Raw genomic sequence first — 18492 nt, 5'->3', positions numbered from 1 at the left:
TGTAAAGAAAAGTTGGACTATGGCCCACGGAGGGAGATTCAGGGGTCAAAAATGGCCCCCAGACCTACCACAGTTGCTCCCCCTGTGTGGAAGAAATGACAAAACGGAGAGCCAACATGGCGCGATGGTTAGAGCGTTGGACTAGGACCAGGGAGGACCAGGTTCAAAACCCCATTTAGCCATGACCTTTAGAGAGATGTGTGACAGTCCCTCTAGGCACCAAATAGTTTGACACAGCCACACCCTTTCCATGTTCTGCTCTTAAAACCACAAGCTTCCTGTTGTTTGCTGGAGTAAAGGTTGTTTTGATTTCTTGGGGAACCAAATCCAACATTTGTTCAGGAGGTAGCTAAACGATATTTGCAAGAGGGAGAAAGTGACAGGGGGCATGGCAGGGGGATCCACTTTGCATGAGGGAGGGCTTGGGGCCAGTTCCCACACATCCTGTCCTAAATAGATCTGACTGCAGGCCTAGGAGCAACCTCGATCTGCCTGAAATCCTGGAGAGCTGCTGCTAGTCAGACCAGGCAATAGTGGCCTAGATGGACCAGTGGTCTGCCTTTGTATAAAGCAGATTTGTATATTTAGAGAAAGAGAGGGTTTATATTTGGGGTATCCTCAACATAAGATGTAGCTGGGTAAGACATGTTTATTCAGACTGGCTTTTGGCAGTCAGAGATAGGGAGGGATAAGGTAGAAGCGGTATCCTGTATCCCATCACCAGCTGAGTTAGATATAGAAATAAATAAGATGTCTTGCCCACTTTTACCTCCTCCTCCTCTTGCTATTTTTTTACTCCTTCAATATCTCCCCTCTTTAGCTGATTCAGACGGCATCTGCTAAACTTGGGATTTGTGGCACAAAACTAGCAACTGGTGTACATAGGCTCACTGCCTTTGGTACTGGAGGTAGCACAGAGCCCTCAAGCCACTGATAGCCTTCTCCTCTGGGTATTTGTCTAACCGCTTTTTTAAGCTATCCAAGTTGGTAGCCATCACTACATCTTGAGAAAGTGAATTCCATAGTTGATGTATGTACATAGTTAGTATATCTATGTACCTTGATGTCCAGATCTTGTGACATTTGCTGGAGCCAATCAGAAGCAGTGTTAGATCAGAAGAAGCAACTTCTGGACAGGGAGTTCCTGGCTCAGGACCCTCTCTAGAACAGAGAGAGTGTGCTTGTGCAGTTAAACCGAGATGTGAAGTTTGAGAGGGAGGGAGAGGTGTGTGTGTTTCCTATATGCTCTCTCAAGAACTACCAGTCCAGAGTTCCTTGTGCATAGGCAGGAGTGAGGTACAAAGCACCATAATAATCAAGGACTGTCCCAGGGACGATGGGAGCCAGTGTTGCTGGTAGGATTTACAGACCCCAAATATATGTGAGTAAATGTTTAGTTCACAGACTCATTTTCCAGTTAAGTGCGCATAGGCCTACAGATTTTTGCACACTGCTAATGACTGTGGCATGAGCTGAAAGCGATTGTGACTTTGACTGTAGGAGCAAGCTAGTGCTCATCAAAAATTGTAGTTGTTTTGCTATGGGAAAAAACAGTTAAGGGCACAATTGTGTGCATCTTTAGACAGAAAAAGTCCTGCAACTCCCAGCATGCCCCAGCCAGCATGGCTAGCTGGGGCATGCTGGAAGTTGTAGGACTTTTTTCTGTCTAAACCTGCATAGGGTTGCATCCTAAGCCATTTAACTGTTTTGTCTATCTACTGTGAATTTCCTAAGGAAATTGACTTTAGGGAGATATGTCATGATCTTCCAATCAAAAAGGCCAGAAAAATAAAGGCTTAAAGTGAATTGGTTTATTTATAAAATGTTTGCAGCTGTGTCAGTTCATTAGAATTTTTTTTAAATCCAAACATTGACGGGACACCTTTATTAGGAACAACCCAAAAGTTGCAGAATAGTTGGCAAGTTTGTAAGACATTTACAAAGTAGGGTGAGGTGATAGGGGGGTATGGTAGGAAAGCCCCACTGTGGGCCATGTTGTAATTTCAAAAAAGTAGAAGATGTATTTCAGAATCAAACCTGAAACGTTTCTTTCAGATCGTATGCATGGTCTAGGATTGGGGTCCAGTGGGGGGGGGGATGTTACAGGTTCATCCTGGGCTCAAGAAATGGCACTTGGGCCCACAAGCCCACAAGGTTCAACTTCCTGGCATGTTTACAAGCCACTCAAACATCTGGGCCCTTGGGAGGTCTGTGGCTTGCATGGTCAGGAAGTTGAACCACATGGGTAGACGTCTAATTCATGCACACTCAGACTGGTGTGGAAATAGCAGGCATGCCAGAGAAGGTTCACATCAAACTGCTTTGTAATGAGCCAGACCATGGGTCCATCCCGTCCAGTGCTGTCAACACGGAGTGGTGGTGGCTCTACAGGGGGTTTCCAGCACCACTGCCTGAGGTCTTTTTATTTGGAGCTGCCATGATCGGACCTGGGATCTTTCACATGCAAAGAAGGAGCTCTGCCACTGAGCAACGTGCCCGGGGTGGCCATGGGTCCTACTTTACAGAGTACCGTCTTTTATTTGAAGCTCTCCTCTATCCAAAGGGCTGCCTAGGCTTAAAAACAACAAAGAACCATATGAAGAGAAGGGGGGGCGGGGGGGTTGACGTTTCCCATCAAGAGTTTGTGTCTGTACAGCAGGCTGAGCAAGACACAGTCTCCCCCACTATAATGACATAGAAATACAGTATATTTAAATTATAGTAATTATTTGTAAATTTGCATCTATGCATATAAACTAGCAAATTTGATGCAAACCTATGTCTTCTTTTTGGGTGATACATCTCCTTGGGTGGGGGGGATGCATAAGAATCCATTTTGTGGATTCTGCTATGATTGTGTCAGACCAGACCAGATGAAACCTGTTTGAAACCTGGCTTCTGGGTAGAGCGGAGGGGAGTTTGTGGGAGGGATCAAAGGGGGGCTTTGGGACACTACCATCCTTTGGGGCACCACCAGCTCCCACTACACCCACTTCTCCCTTTTATTTCCCACCCAGTTTTGGTGGCCGAAGTGGTGAAGTTTTACTTTCCAAAAATGGTGGAAATGCACAATTATGCTCCAGCTAATTCTACTCAACAGAAACTCTCCAACTGGGGACATCTCAACAGGTCAGTATCACTGAGATGAATTCTGAATTCAAAATCCATTTCAAGATTGCAAGTTTTGAACTGGAACACGCAACTTCAGATTTCCTTGCCAGAATTTATGCACCCGTTTTGGGAGGGTTGCAATCAGAGTGGTAAATAAATATTGGATCCTAAAATTGATGTTTGAAGTTTGATATTTCCTTGCGTGATCCCTTTTTCTATGTGAATTTCACTCTGTTTTGCTACAAAATTCAACAAAACCAGCCACTGAAGTTTGAAACCTCCCCTGCGGATGTACCAATATGCTTGGGAAGGGGATGGGCTGTATTTAATAGAGCATACCCTCTTGCAGGAAAGTGCTGAGCAAGCTGAACTTCTCCATCCCAGAAGATGTAGTCCGGAAGATTGCTCAGTGCACACCAGGGGTGGTGGAGCTGGTGCTGATCCCACTGCGGCAGAAAATTGAGGAGAAGCAAAAGCAGGCCAAGATGTCGTCAAACTCCTATCAGGTTGGTAGCGTCAGGAGGCAGTGGGCAATAAGGCCCCATCAGGTTTATGGAGCAAACCCCGAAGTGTTAAGGTGTTCTCTTTACACACACCCTGTCACTGAGGTTGGTATGGGTATTTCTCTTTTTTTCAACCTTACAAACAGCAACAGGGCACTATTATGCCCATTTTACAAATGGAGGAACTGAGGGTGAGGGATAGCACTATGGCCAAAAGCACCAGCAGCCCTCTGCTAGTGTCTCAGCCAAGTTTGAACTCTGGTCTCCCACATCCAGGTGGAGCTCTTAAGTCTGTAGGCTGCACTTTTGTCTCTTGTTATGCTATAATTAGAGCTGTTCAGACTCTACACCGATGCCCAAAAGAATTCAAATTCTGCATAGAACAGACACACACACACTGCCTATTTTTTATTCTGAAGCCAATATCTAAAGGATGATAATCTGAACACTTCTTATTGTTATTTCCTAATTTTGTGTCCACTCTGGGAAAAGCAGAAAAGTGGGAGCATTGGCTAGCTGCTTGAAGAGCAGAACTGAAATGCAATTGAAACACTCTAGCTGGTAGTCCTGGAAGAAACAGGGAAGCATGTGGGAGGGCTCAGAGGAACGGGAGCCAAAAGCCACAAAGTTCACCAGTTGCTCAGGCAAGTGCTGAAAGGTGACCTGGAAGTATTTATACTGGGTGGCCAAGGTCAGCAGCAGCCAATGAGCAAAGTGGGGGCGGAGCTCAAATGATGTCTGCTAAGGGCGCAATCCTATGCATGTTTAGACAGAAAAAAGTCCTACAACTCCCAACATGCCCCAGCCATGGTTGTCTGGGGCATGGTGGGAGTTGTAGGACTTTTTTCTGCCTAAACATGCATAGGATTGCGCCCTAAGAGACTACCATGCTTCTCACAGCTGCGTGGGCTTCGGTAGGAGAATGTTCCAGGGGATCACGCCCAATGTTTGCAGTGGCATGTGGTGAAAATCGCCCAAACCACATACTGAGCCAATTTTAATTGATACCTTTCCGTGTAGAGTAGTCCCTGTCGATTAGCATTTTGGCCACTGATCTGCCATTTGCACCTGTGAACTGCAGAGGACAAAACCACCAAGTGTTGAGACCCATGTCGGTATGTGTACTAACAAGGTGTGACGGTCCCATCCCACAAAGCAAAGAAGTGGCCACCCTCCTCTCTCTCTTTCTGGAAGGCAGCAGGGGGCGCTATGCTTCCAGAGGGACTGCTTCAGACGCTGAGGAAGCAGAAGGATGTTTAAGGCTGCAATCCTATTTCCAAAAGATCGCGTGTTAATACAGGATATAAATGATTGCTGTTATGCTGAAATGCTTCTTGCTGTGCTATATTGCCGAAATCTCTGAAAAGTTGAATAAACGGGAGCGGTGGGCAGGTCAGATCTGGCTGAGAGTCTGGTTTAAGGTTAGACCACCCTTCCCTAACCTTGTGTCCTTTTAGTGTGTTGGACTTCAGCTCCCATCACTCCCAGCCAGCTGGGATGGAATGATGGGAATTGCAGTCCAACACATCTGGAGGGCACCAGGCTGGGGAAGGCTGACACAGACATTCTTTTTGCAGGAAAAGGAAGGGCTGGCAAAATTGCAGACTGTTAAACCCACACTAGCACAAGACACTCCATGGAGATGTACTGGGAAAACAGAGGCTTAATTGCCCCTAAGGTGCTCAGTCTGCATCTGGGCCGTACCACTGCAATCTTCAAGTGGCTGTGTGCAGGACTGACTGCTCCAATAAACACACACACACACACACACACACACACACACATTCCCTTCCCATAGAAGGCTAGCATGCCAGGGAGAAGGCTAATCTAGAACCCTTTTCCCTGTCATCTAGTCTTCTGTATGCAGGGAATTATTTTTGTATGGAGGAGTTTTCCATTATATGTGCCCCCTCCTGCAGCTGGGAGAGGTACAGTCCAGATCCAGGTGGCTGCTTCAGTGAGAAGTAGGCCACAGATGCACATCAGTAAAAGCTGCTCCAGGGTGGCGTGAGGTGGCGATGGCGGCGCACGCATGCCCTCTTCTTTCAAAAAGACACACGCGCTGCACAGGTTCACACCGAGCTCCTGGGACTTTTTCATGCCTTCCTCCATCTCCCTTTTGCTTCTTTCCAGGGCCGTCTACCCACCGCTGTGGGCTGCTGCAGCCTATGCTCCCTTCCGACTCCATTGCCCCAGGTCTAAGCTCTTTTTTTCCGTCACTGTTCTTTTGCCTGCTTGGAAACTTGTCTTGCTCCTTTTCCTGCCTGGCTGTCTGTCTGTCTGTCAGCCAAAGCCACAAGGCTGGGCAGGGGGTTAGGATTGCCAGATGCTGCTACTCCTAAGAAACTCCCCTTCATTTGTTGTCCATTATTCTTTGGGAATGACAGCAAGAGGGGAAGGCACTGATGTGCCCCTAAACAGAAGATATTCTCAGGTGCCTGAAAAACTTTTTATTTTGCCCAACACATTTCAGAAAGTACTTTCCTTCCTCAGGGGCCTCTTATCTTTCTCCAAATATGTCATAATAAAATCTTCCCAGTGCTCCCTCTGTTTTAAAATGCGCCGTCACTCCAAAATGAATTCTCCATTATTCCAAAAGGTCACAGCCATCCTGCGATATAACGGATGGTCCTGATTCCAGGTGATCTGGAATCTGAAAGGCCCAGGTCTGGCAATTTGAAGACATGCGGACAGTAGGCTCATTTGCATGCATAACAATAGTCCTGAGGCGAGGGTGATTTCTCCAGCCCTGCTTTGCAATGCTGAGAGAATTGTGCCTTCCGAGCTCTTAAAGCAGGGATGGGCATAGAATCATAGAGTAGTAGGGTTGGAACGGGCCTACAAGGCCATCGAGTCCAAACCCCTGCTCAATGCAGGAAAACTTGAGGCCACTTGAGCCCGCCCGTTGTTTTGACCTACAACTCCCATCTCCCTCACCATTGGCTATGCTGGCTAGGGCTGATGGGAGTTGTAGTCCAAAGCAACTGGAGGGCCACAGGTTGCCCATCCCAGTCTTAAAGGGACGGAGGCTTTGCCCTGGTTGGGATCTGGCAAGTCAAGGCCCACAGGTAAGGTCTGGGAGCTGTCCTAAGTGCTGAAATCCCCCACACCCATTTGTTAAGCCCCACTGCTAAGGGTCTAATGCCCTACTGGGGACACCAGCACAGTAGCGAAATACACAGTTATGCTGTGTTTTGGACAAGAGGGGTTTGGAAAGCTTGGGGCTTCCATCCCACCCAAATCCTTGCTGGGGTTCTAACCCATTAGAAGCAACTATGCCTGATCTCCTGAGCCATGAGGACTAGTAACTTGCTGGCTTTTTATCACTAGAAAGCAATTCAGAGGGCCTCATGGGCTCGTCAGTAGCTCCCTGATTAACTTTATGGCCTGTACTTGAGAATGTTTAGCATAAAGAAAAAATGTCAACACAAAGAGAAATGATGCCCCACAATCCCCCCTGGAGAGAGGCGCAATGGGTCTGCTATATGCTACCCAGTCCAGAGACCAAGTGGGTGAGCCTTCCTTGTAAAGGTGCCTGCATTCCCCACAGCTGTAGACTCTACTACAAGAATCATCTCACCCACTGCTGCAGTTGGAGATTCTGCTGGAACAGCAACATGTCAGAGATGTTACAGAGCTTAGAGGTTGCTGAGAATGCGCAGAAGAAATCTAGAAGATGTCAGCAAGAAGAAGGAGAAATTGTAACTCACCTGAACTGAGGATAATATACGAGAAGACGGATCTACACTGGCCGCTAGTGAACAGATGCGCTGACTCTGTGACTAATTCATCAATGGAATTAGCTGCCCACGGATGCTGTGGAACCTCCTTTCTCGGGCAAGTTCCAGGAGAGGAGCTAGGTTAGGGCTGAGTCATGCTTGCGCCATACCTCACTCAATGGACGGCAGCTGAGCAGATGACGCCTCCGCTGAAAGGCCTCTTGCTTGTGCGCTGAGCTGCTTGTGTTCAGTCGGCAGTAGCCCAGTCACCAACGGAAGCCATCGTTCGGCGTCATGGTCGCTGAGTGATGGGCTGTGCTTTGCGTTACTCACGCTCAGTCTGCGCAGCAGCACAAAGGCAGCGTGCGATGCTGGCCGCCACGAGGTGGCAGCTGCAATCCCGTGTGCGGCCTGCGCTCTGAACTCAGTGGCACATCTGAGTAAGTGGGCATGGGGCAGGGCTGCAGCTGGTTTCTTAGAACAGGAGAGCGTTGCTGGATCATATCGGAGGTTCATCCTGCCCAACACCTGGGCTCCAACAGCAGCCAGGAAACCCCCATGAGAGCGGAAGCAGAGGCAGAGGAGACGGGCAGCAGGGCCATGCCACCAGCCCAGCTGGAAGCCGCTTGCTTTTCCCCGCCTCTTCCCTCCCCGTGCTGTTTTCCTTTTGTGTCATGCCTCTTTAGATTGTAAGCCTATGGGCAGGGGCTGCCTTGTTTTTATTGATTGCATATAAGCCGCTCTGGGGGCCGTTTTGACAGAGGAGTGGGCTATAAATGCTTTTCAAAAATCAGTAATGAAGGCGAGAGCCCTTCCCCATCTTTCCCCACTCCCCAGAAACAGGTGTTCAGTGGCACTCTGCTTCTGAGAACGGGGGGGGGGGGGGGTCTATTTAGCTGTCATACTCATCGCAGCTGAAAGGCCTCCCCTCTGTGCACTTGCCTAACACTCAATTGCAGCACTTTCTGTTGGGCCGGGAAGCTTCCGAGACAGGCGACCTTGTTGTCACAGGGACTTGCCTACTCCCAGCTCTGACGTCCTAGCTCAAGCATAGGCAGGGTCTACTCCGCAGAACTCAGCTCCAGAAATTTGATGCCACAGGCCCAGAGTGGCCCAGGGGCTTGGGAAGGGCAATCTGGCAATCCTAAATTGGCTTCTGTGTTGTCGCTGCAGGAGCTTCTGCTAGCTAAAGGAGGACTCCATGGCTCCCCCACCCCATCTGAATCCCCAAGGGATGCTTTGGCCTACCCTCCCTCTTCCCAAGGTCCAGGCGGGGAGCGCTGGGGTTGGGGTTAAGTGCCCTGGGCATCTGGCTGCACTCTGCCGCCTGCTGGTGCATGAGAATCAAAACCATGATGCTCCTGGCTCATCTCCAAGTCTCCGCCCAAGACTGGCCCCAGATGTTTCCACGCTGACGGACAAGCGGTCCAGTCTCTTGGGAGCCACTCGGTGAGCCTGTTCCCTTTGCTGCCTGCTTCTTGCCACTGTCCCAGCACTTCTTCTGCCCTGCCGAGAGGCTTCCACTCTCCCCTGGCCACCAGCCTCCCTTCTGTGATGATATTCTGTTATGAGGATCAAACTGGCGGCAGACTGAAGCACCAGGGAGCCTTCAGAGTGGCCAGTGCTTGGGGAAAGAGCCCTTTTCCCGATAGGGGAGCGGGTAATTTAACTGAACAACACTGATGTAAAAGGGAGCAGTTTTCATGGAGGAAGAGAAAAGCAGGAACCCTGGACATTTTGGTGTGTGTAAATATGTTTTCTCCTTTGACTGTCAATACAGGAGCTGGGAATGCGCTCAACGCTGGAAGAGAGTAACTATCTGGATACAGGTAGGATCAGTTCGACCAGGGGTGGTATTGCATTTTGTAGCTTGAGGGCCAGATACCTATTCAGGAAACCTCTTGGGCCCACATGCCCAAGCCCAAACTGGGTGGGGCCACACACACACCCTCCCAGTATCACTATCCTATCTAGCTCCATTCAAGGTTCCCAGGGGAGCCAATCTGAAGCATTTGCCCTTACTAGAAGGGCAAGGCAAAGTCAAGTCTAGCTATGCAGGATAGCCAAGCCTTTCTGTACCCTGGACAGGTCTATGCTGGCCGGAACCAACTCAGGAAAAGCCGTTGTCTCAGCAACATGCAGAAGCCTTCTCAAGCCTTAAGAAGGCTGGCAGGTCTGGACCTGCTCTTAACTCTGTCTCTGAGGAGCTGTCTACTTCTTAAAGGGTCATTGTCCAGTTCTGCAGCCATGAGCTCCTACAGCATGGAGGTGGTGAGAACTGCATCAGAGGGGAGTCCTCTGAGTCCAAGGAGCCTGGTAAAGTTACATCCTCTGGCCTGGAAGGTCCCAGAGTCGCAGATGATGGGTTACTGGATGAAGCCTCCTCACCCCTCTGGGCCAGAGGAGAGATAGAGGCTGGAAAACAAAACACACACACACTGTCTCCCTCTTTCACACGCACCCATTTTAAAGCAGTAACCCTTTTAGACTTGGGACTGATTAGTTTATCTTGGAGAATGAAGGTCAACCACTGATCCCCAAGCTTTGCTCTCTCCTCTGGTCTTATATATTTATTTATCTTCCACCCTCCCTCTCTCAACTAGCAGCCCAGCACTGAGACTATGATTTTAGTTTTTCTAACTGAAACTAGAGTTCTGATAGTTAACTCTCAAATCTCACCAGACTGAGGCTGTGTCCTGAAGAAAGAGCCACCATGCAACTGTGGCAGGTAAAAACCATGGTGATGTTACAGTGACAAAAATGAATGGGAAATTGCTAAAAAGCATGTAGATTGATCGCATCTCTGCGAAGGAAGGACATCTGCAGAAGTGCTGATTTGCTACAATGGGATTTGAATATGCAATAAACAGATTCTCGTGGTAAAAGTAATGTAAATGTCTCTTTAAAAATAAATAAACTGAGGATAGCAAATGAAGAGCCCTGGGAAAAGGAGACGATGAGTCCCAAATTAATTCTGTCTTTGTTATGGGTTGCAGAACATGGTTTCGGAGGTTCGGCATGCCTCTTCCATCACGCTGTCTGCTTTGCATTATACAGGCTACACGTCAAAGCCCAAACCCAACAGCACCGGGATTTATATCCATGACTCCCCTGGATCTGAAAGGTAAGCGTTTAACTGTGGTGGGGCTGGCAGTATGGTGGCCAACAGATGTTGGTTAAGCAGGGGTGGGAATCCTGAAAGGAGCTCAGTTTGCATCTGCGCAACAGAATGCTCAGACTGAGGAACCAGGCCGCAGCCATAGATTTATAGGGCCTGGTGGACCACGGTCATTCCTCTTTGTCCCCAGCCCCCGTGGAGCTGTTAGCTGCAGTAGTCTCCCCTGGCCATCTGCAGTGGTAGCCCTGCAGTGCAGCAAAGGACAATCTAGCTGCGCCACCCTCTGACAAGTTCACACAGTCCCAGGAGGAGGCAAGGCAGGAGCGTTGCTGCCAAAGTCTATAGTCCGAGAGTCCTGGCCCTTTGCCTGCGGTGGAATGCAGCCTTGTGCGCATTCGATCCCCAAACGCCTTAGCAGGGCTGCTGTGTCGCATGCCCACGCTCCCCAACGGGGGACGATGCTGTGCCTTGCAACAGCCTCACAGCCTGGCCAGGACAGGGCAGCGAGAAGGTAGCAGTGCGGCAGTTTTAAAGGCCAGAGCAAGAAGCAAAGGGTTGATTAGCCCTTTGCAATGAGAGATTTCCAAAGTTATTGCAAATCAGAAGATCCCCTGGCCACACACACTCTCCCAAATCCCCCCATTCTCAGGACCCAGTGAGGATCCTGTAGGAAGGAAGGTGACAGAGTGGGGTGGGGTGGGGAGGAAGCTGTATTTCCTCATGGAGCATGTGATTAATATAAGGTAGCATAAGGGGGTGCTGAAAAAGGTTTAAACCAGCCTTCTCCAACCGGAAACCCTCCAGTTGTGTTGGACTACAATTCCCATCATCACATCCAGCGTGCTGGCTGGGGATGATGGGAGGTGCAGGCTAACACATCTGGAGGGCATCTGGTTGGAGAAGACTGGCTTAGACAAATTAATGGAAGAGGAAAGGTCTACCTGTGGCTAGCAGTGTACGGGTGTTGTGTAGCATGGTTTGTCAGGCGTCTTTTGTTCCATCATTGACAGAATCAGATCATTTTTAGGGATGTATGGGAATTTCATTCCACTTGCACAAGTGTGCATTTGCACAAGTCCCCCCCTCCCCCAAGTAAAAAACCAGTTCGGAAGTCCGCATGACTCGGAAAAAAGCAAGTCCTCTGACGAATCCGCTGGTCAGATTCACAGGAATCTGAACTTATTTGGATCTGTTGCGGATTTCTTCGACATCCTAACCAGGGGCTATAAACTATGGTAGCTAAATGGATTCTCTATGGCCAGAGGCAGCCTATCTCTGCGTACCAGATGTTGGGGGACAAACAACAGGAGGGGGGCTATTGCATGCATCCCATGCAGTCCTCCATTGGAGGCAAAGCCCTGGACTAGATCTGGACTTTGAATTTGGCCCAGCAAGCCAGCTGGATGCAGGAGGGGCGTGCTTTGGAGGAACTTATGCAGGGGCAGGGAAGATCCCCAGCTTTGGGACCATCCTGACCTCCAGAACTGTTCCCTCTCTCTAGGGAAGCTAAAGGACCACAAAGCTATACTGTGCCGCTGCAAACCGACTCCAACCTGCGCCTCCATTTGGCCGAACGGGAACAAGCCCTCCTAGCCTGTCAGGAGACAGTTCAGGTGAGGGTGGCGTGCCTCCTCTCTGGGGATCCCAGCCACATTCGCTTCCTCCCCCTGCACCCCGCAGTGATGCTCTTGTTTTGTGCTTCTCGTTTCCACAAGCAGTAGTCCATTCCAATAGGAAAGCCTTCTACAGGGTCCCCTTCCCTGTACTGGCACCTTTTGCAAACGTGCAGGTGGGAAGCAAATGCACAGACTAAAACACATACCCCAAGGAAGGCAGCAGACACGCGATGAGCGGTGATCCCCCGCACTGCAACTGTCCAGCACCAGGCCCACCTTCCCGCCTCCCCACTTACCTTCAACTTCAAAGCATGGGTGTTGAACCTCTTCCAGCCTGAGGGCTGCATTCCATTTCACAGAAGCTCTCAGGGGCCACATTCTGGTGGTGGGTGGGGCCAAGATACCAGCACATTTTCACTTCAAGCTCTTCCCGCCGGCAACGAAGCTGTGGGAGGGGCACTGCTGCCTTTCAGAACGGGGAAAGCATGGTGCAAACACCGGGAAAGCCCCAAATGACCAGAAGTTGGGGGGAAAGGGGTGTGGCCATCTGTGGAACCCCAGAGGGCCATGTTGGGGTCCAGGTAGGCTGGATTTGGCCCACAGGGCTGAGGACCAACCTCCCTGCTTCAAAGGCTGCGCCTGTCTTTCAGAAAGTTCTTAGCGTCCTTTTTCAGATTTGAAGGATTTTGCCCTCCTCGGCTCACATTCAAACTGCAAAAGCTGTTTCTTTGAGCTCCCCAGCCAGGTAGGTCAGGTGTGACTCGGATTCCATCAAAGACCCTCAATCTAGACCCTCTTGTCCCCCATTGGGCCAAACTATACAGAAACCTACAGGGGGAAGAAGGCCAGTTGTGTGGTTTTTCTCTTGTATGCTGCCTCAAGAGAGTTCCACCCTTAAAGGTGGCCTTAAAATAATTTAAAATAAAAGAAATAAATGCTACATTCCCAAGGAGCATATTTACAGCACCATGAATAACATCCTCTCCGCCTTTGCTGTATGCCTGTCTTTGTGCATAAATGCCACATTTCCTTGAATCTGAGACTGGGTTAGTCAGGGCAGACATCTCAGAAGCTGCTGGCCGTGCACCATTGGTGGAAACCCCCGCCACAGGATGTTGGGATGGCTGCACTGTGGCCACACCTCTGTGCAATTTCCACCAGGCGCTGCTGGGACCGCTAGGGGGCACTTAGAAAGTGACCCCCCTGTGTCTTCCCTTGTCTCAGATCCTACAGATGAAGGTCCGCAGACTGGAGCACCTCTTGCATCTGAAGAATGTCCGGATCGACGACCTCACTCGGCGCCTCCAGCAGGCAGAGCAGAAGCGGAAATGAATGAGCCAGCTCAAGTGCGACTCCCCAGCCTTGCAGAAGATTTCCAGACGGCCAGGCCTTCCTTGTCCCCATATGCCCACCTCTTCCTTTGCAACAGCTGCCTGCAAGCTCCAGGGAAGCTGAGATGTCAAAAGAAAGACTGGCAGAGATCCTAAGTTGAAAGAATAACAAGCGATAACTCCAGCCAGCGCAGAAAACCAGCGTAGCCAGTGCCCAAGGTCTCGTGCAGAGGCGACAAACTCCATTGGAAGAAAGACATGGATGGACATCATCCACAGCAACCTTGAAGAGGCCGTGCGCACCAGGAGGATGTGCCCTCGGTCCTCCAGGCCCCATCATTGGACGCGTGGGTGTCCCGTATTGCAGCGACTGTGCGTGCCCCTAGCGATCCGTCCCAGGGCAGATGGCTCTGGTGGGGCCCTCACCTGCCTGTGTCTGGTGGTGGCTGTGGGGAGCAGGAGGCCAGAGGAGCAGCTCACCCATGGCCACTTCCAAGCTAGGAGGGGCAAGACAGCTGCCCCGGAGTTCCCCAGTCAGGAGGTCCCTCTCTGCTGGAGTGGAGGGGTGGGAGGTGGGCAGGCATGTTCAGTTCCCCGGGACCTGTGCCCAGTCTAGTCTTCCAAGGGCTGAGGCCAGTGCCCTGCCTGCTGCCCAGCACCGCTATGTCGTTGTGCTTGCTGGCGGCTCCGGAATAGCTGGAAAGCGCAGAGGTGGGCTGTGATGGCCGTGGATGGACCGACAGGGCTTTCCATCATGCCTGGGTGGCCAGACTGGTGGGGCCTTCTCAAGAGGTGGTCTGCCAGCTCTGGGATCTTCGTACTGCAGCTTGCGAGGGCGGAACGTTGCCTTCCCCCTGGGAAACGTTCTCCTGGGGTGGTCCTCACCCTCTCGGTCCTACAGTGGGCCTCTGCCCTTCCTAGCACTGCTCTTCTACCCTGGAGAGCAGTTCTGCGTGCTCCTTTCTCTCTCTGTCCCAGTACGCGCTCCAGCCACTGGCCAGTCTGGCTATGCTCCACCGCTACGGACGTGGAGGTGGAACCTCTGCCACAGATTCCACCTCCGCGCTTGCTGTAGCTAGGGGTGGCCACGCTTCCGCTAACAGGGGAGTCGCCCGTTGGCAATATGCATGCAAAAGTGTGTGTGCAATTGTCCGCACCTCTGTGATGAGAGCGGCAGCATTGATCCCAGGTGCATACGTGCCAGCGCAAGTCCTCATCGCAGTGGCGGGCTTCCTGGTGGTCGCCTCTTGCAGGCAAATGGGATTCTTGGGCAACAGTGGAGTTCAGCCCGTTGCAGAGGCAAACTGAGTCAATGCATCTGCAGAAGACGCGCTTTGCAGCTGCTCTTATCCACCATGTCTGGCTCGGTTGCAGGAACCAGGCCTGTGCCTTGTACATAGGTTTGCTCCCCCCCACACAGGTTTTTTCCTTCTTTATTTGAAAAAGTCAAATATGTACTTATTTTAGCAAAACGAAGCTCTTGTTGTTGCAGGCTGTTGCTCAGGGGAATCATCCTAGTTTGGGATGAAGCTCCTGGAACATGAAAGGCCCTGCACTGATCCTGCCCTTCTCATCTCTTCCTCAGCCTCCCATCTCCAAACGCTCCATTGTATTTGCTGTGCCCCTGTGAATTTGGTCAAGCCGGTATGAAGGCATCCAGCAAGTTTTATAGTCATGCCTTCTCCCCAGTTTTTTTTCCTGTAAGCGGATACAGTAGGGATTTCTTAATATAATTATTAGCACCTCCATCCATTTGCCATTTCCAGGATTCTGCAGGGGAATCCATGATGCTGGTATGGAACTGATTTGAGTGTATAGTGTGAATGTTCCCATTGGCTCTACTATCTTGATATGTGCAAGCTTGATGTGGGCCTGGCCTTGGGAATTAGGAGATAATGCATCTGCCCCCCCTCCCTCAAATCTAGACCTGGCTTGCCAGTGGGGGGGTCTCATAGTAAGAACTGAGAATTCAAGAACCCAGACTGGAACCTGTTATTATCTTGTAACCTCTACTTTCCCCTCCACCATGTAATATTAGATTTTAGCATACTCAGGGCTGCAAAGGTAAATGGGAGAATAATAGATGTTTGTGTCCAGTGATTTTCAGTGCAAAGAGAACCAAGCATTGTTGGAGTTTTGAGTTGCTCCTTCTCCATGCAGGATTAGCTGAGCTATAAGGATCCGTTCTCTGGTCTCTTGCTGAACACAGCCATTAAGGCCTCCAGGTGCACATCTAGACTCTGCTTTGCTGACCTCAGTGCCTGTCATATGGACCCATGTAGAAACCCTTCATAGCAAGCCCCCTTTCTGGTATAATGGATGCAAGCATCCAGTACCTATCCTATCTAGGCCTCTACATGGGCCATATGGAATTCAATCTCAAATGGACCTCCGCATATATAATGCTGCATGGACTTTTATTATCTGTTCTGTGGGATTCAAAGTTTGACATGTGGACAGTTGTGCACCTTGCTCTGTTTAGCTCCCACAATGATCTCTCTGACATGGATCTCAGGAAGCGCCATGCAGATCTCAGAATTTTCTATAAGCACTTTACTAGGAGGTGCCTGTGCCTGTCACTAGATAGCCATTGCAAGCAAGAGTCTAAACCAGCCTTCCCCAGCCTGGTGCACTCCAGACGTGTTGGACTACAATGCCCATCATTCCCGACCAGCGTAGCATATGGCACATCTGGAGGGCTCCAGGTTGAGGAAGGTTGATGTAAGCCTTGGGCCTTCCTCCAGTGCCCCCGGCTACCCAGGGACAGCCCCCCTTCCTGACTGTTGTCTGGTGGCACCAAGCTCCATTTTTTGCTTTGGTGAAGTCGGCAGAGGTGGATTCCCTCCCACTGGTGCCTTTGGAGTGTTGCAAATAAGCAGAGAAATTGGGCGCGGCCCTGCTCATGCACCATAACATGCCACCCCAGGGTCTTGGGGATTGCAGTGGCTGCTAACACCCCAGCTGTCACATTTCTCTAGACTGCCCAGAAGGAAACTTGGCATAAGGGACTGGGGCGCTGTCAGCCAGCTGCTGCAAAGAGGTGGCCAAGACACTCCAGTCACAGGCCACCTCTTGAGGAACAGGCTGGCTCTAACACACATCCAAACCATGGCTCGTCCTGATTAAGCCGTCTTTCAGAGATACTTCAGGGCACGCCATCTAGGACTGAGGCACAGGCTGGCGCAGACACACGATTGCTGTAAGAATGCTGGGCAGTGCTGTCCGAAAGCTCCACCCTTGCGGTTTCAACAAATGCGAGATGGACACGTGGACAAGCGGGGCCTTCCAGTGGAGCCACTGTGCTGATTAGCTGCTTTTCATCAATCACTCTTCAGTCATGGCAATGCTGTTGTTGCATTTGGCTAATGCTGGGTTGTTGCGGAAGGGGAGATGGCCCTGGGAGCAACGCTAAGTTTTCAGTGTGACCTTGTGGCTTCTTTACATAAGAGCTGTCTGTCGATTTCTGAGCATTAAAGATTTTACTCCTCTCTTTCCTCTTTTTTATTTGGAGAACTTCAGCAGCAGAACCCCAAAAGTATTCTGAAGAGGACCAATACATGATTAAAGGGTTTGGGGGGTTGTAAGACAAACAGCAAGACCGGGATGGGTCAGATGCTTTTCTGAATTCTGCATTGCAGATCGCACAAAAGGGACAAAGGCAGTGTAAGCCTCACACATGAAAGAGCCCTAAGAAACCATCTGAGTAATGTTGCTGAGCTTTTGTGGTGTGGGGGTTTTTTTTGGTATGGAACACACATCACAAAATCAAAGCTCTATTCAGAAACAGTTTTTTAAAGTTTCTCAAAAATATACATTTTCCTCTCCCTCCCCTTCTGCTTCCCTTTCATAGATATTAAAATATCTGCATCTGAGAAACCAGCTGGAAGATATTTGAGGCAGGGAGGACTTGCTCTGATGAGACCAATGTTCCTTCCTCTCCCCGCACCTGATCCCTCAGCCACCAAACATCAGATTTCAGGTGGGAGAACCAGGAAGTGTGGTCGGTTCACAGGCTGTGAAAGGAAGGCAGCCTCATGGGCAATATGCATATCCGAATGTGAATGAAACATAAGAGGCTCCCCAAAATGCCTTTTCTTTGGCCATGGAGCTCTGCCTAGCATCCCCTGCAAGAGATTCTGAGGCATGCCTCTTGGAGCCCATGCTGCACCAAAGGGAAGGGTCGTACCTCACCTGCTTTGCATTGAGAAGATCCCAGGTAACATCCATGGCTTCTCCTGCCTGACACCCTGGAGAACCGCTGCCTTTTTGTGTAAGAACAGAAGAAGAGCCCTGCTCGATCAGACCAAGGGTCCATCTAGTCCAGCATTCTGTTCACACAGTGGTATAGATGTGCCTTCCCCAACTGGTGCCCTCTAGATGGTTTGGCACTAGATTGGGGAAGGCTGGTGTAGACAATGTGCTCGATGGACCAATAGTCCAACTCAGTATTAAGGCAGCTTCATAAAAATGTGAAGTTGCTCATCCAGATAGGCTGGCTGTCCATAGAGGCGAGACTCACAAGATGCTTTGGTGAATGCTAAGGCATAACTGAGCATTGTGGGAGAATTGGGCGTTGCTGACCCCACATTTATTTGGTGCATCTATCCAATAAACTAAATGCCTGACACAATATCTCCTTCAGTGATTTCCTGCCCATGGGGAAGGGTCATAGCTCAGTGGCAGAGTGCATACTTTGCTTGCAGGAGGTCCCAGGTTCGACCCCCAGCAGCATCTCCAGGTATGGCTAGGAAAGAATCCTGCCTGAAATTCTGGAGAGCCGCCGCCAGTCAGTGTCAACAATACTGAGCCAGATGGACTGATGATCTGACTCGGTATAAGGCAGCTTATTTATTTATTTTATTTATTACATTTCTATGCCATCCAATAGCCAGAGTTCTCCGCGTAGTTCAGAACAATTAAAACCATAAAATACGACATGATAAAACGTAATACATATGTTTGAAACTACAGTATATAAAAAAAATGAAAACCAAAATAAAACCTAGCATCAGGGCAAAGAATTAAAAATGCAGTAATAGATTTTATACAACAGAAACTGAAAGACAGTTGCCTGGGGAAAAGAGGAGGTCTTCA

The 18492-nt window shown here is 49.9% G+C and overlaps 1 protein-coding gene across 1 annotated transcript in view; it reads left to right on the top strand.

Annotated features, from left to right (window-relative positions):
* Positions 1-16883, top strand: part of SPEF1 (sperm flagellar and cilia associated 1) — a 36514-nt gene extending 19631 nt beyond the window's left edge. Inside the window, exons 7-13 of the mRNA XM_084855255.1 lie at positions 3018-3129; positions 3461-3617; positions 5748-5810; positions 9114-9162; positions 10391-10457; positions 11953-12064; positions 13292-16883. Coding sequence (XP_084711381.1) covers positions 3018-3129; positions 3461-3617; positions 5748-5810; positions 9114-9162; positions 10391-10457; positions 11953-12064; positions 13292-13399 — 668 coding nt within the window. The 3' untranslated portion in view covers positions 13400-16883. The remainder of the gene's footprint in view (positions 1-3017; positions 3130-3460; positions 3618-5747; positions 5811-9113; positions 9163-10390; positions 10458-11952; positions 12065-13291) is intronic.
* Positions 16884-18492: the final 1609 nt, after the last annotated feature.

This window comes from Heloderma suspectum, chromosome 5, assembly GCF_057233095.1.
Source record: "Heloderma suspectum isolate Gila_16-S chromosome 5, 16-S_ref, whole genome shotgun sequence".
Lineage (NCBI taxonomy): Eukaryota > Metazoa > Chordata > Lepidosauria > Squamata > Helodermatidae > Heloderma > Heloderma suspectum.
Note: the sequence above shows the minus strand (reverse complement) of the source record. Positions and strands in the feature narration are given on the sequence as shown.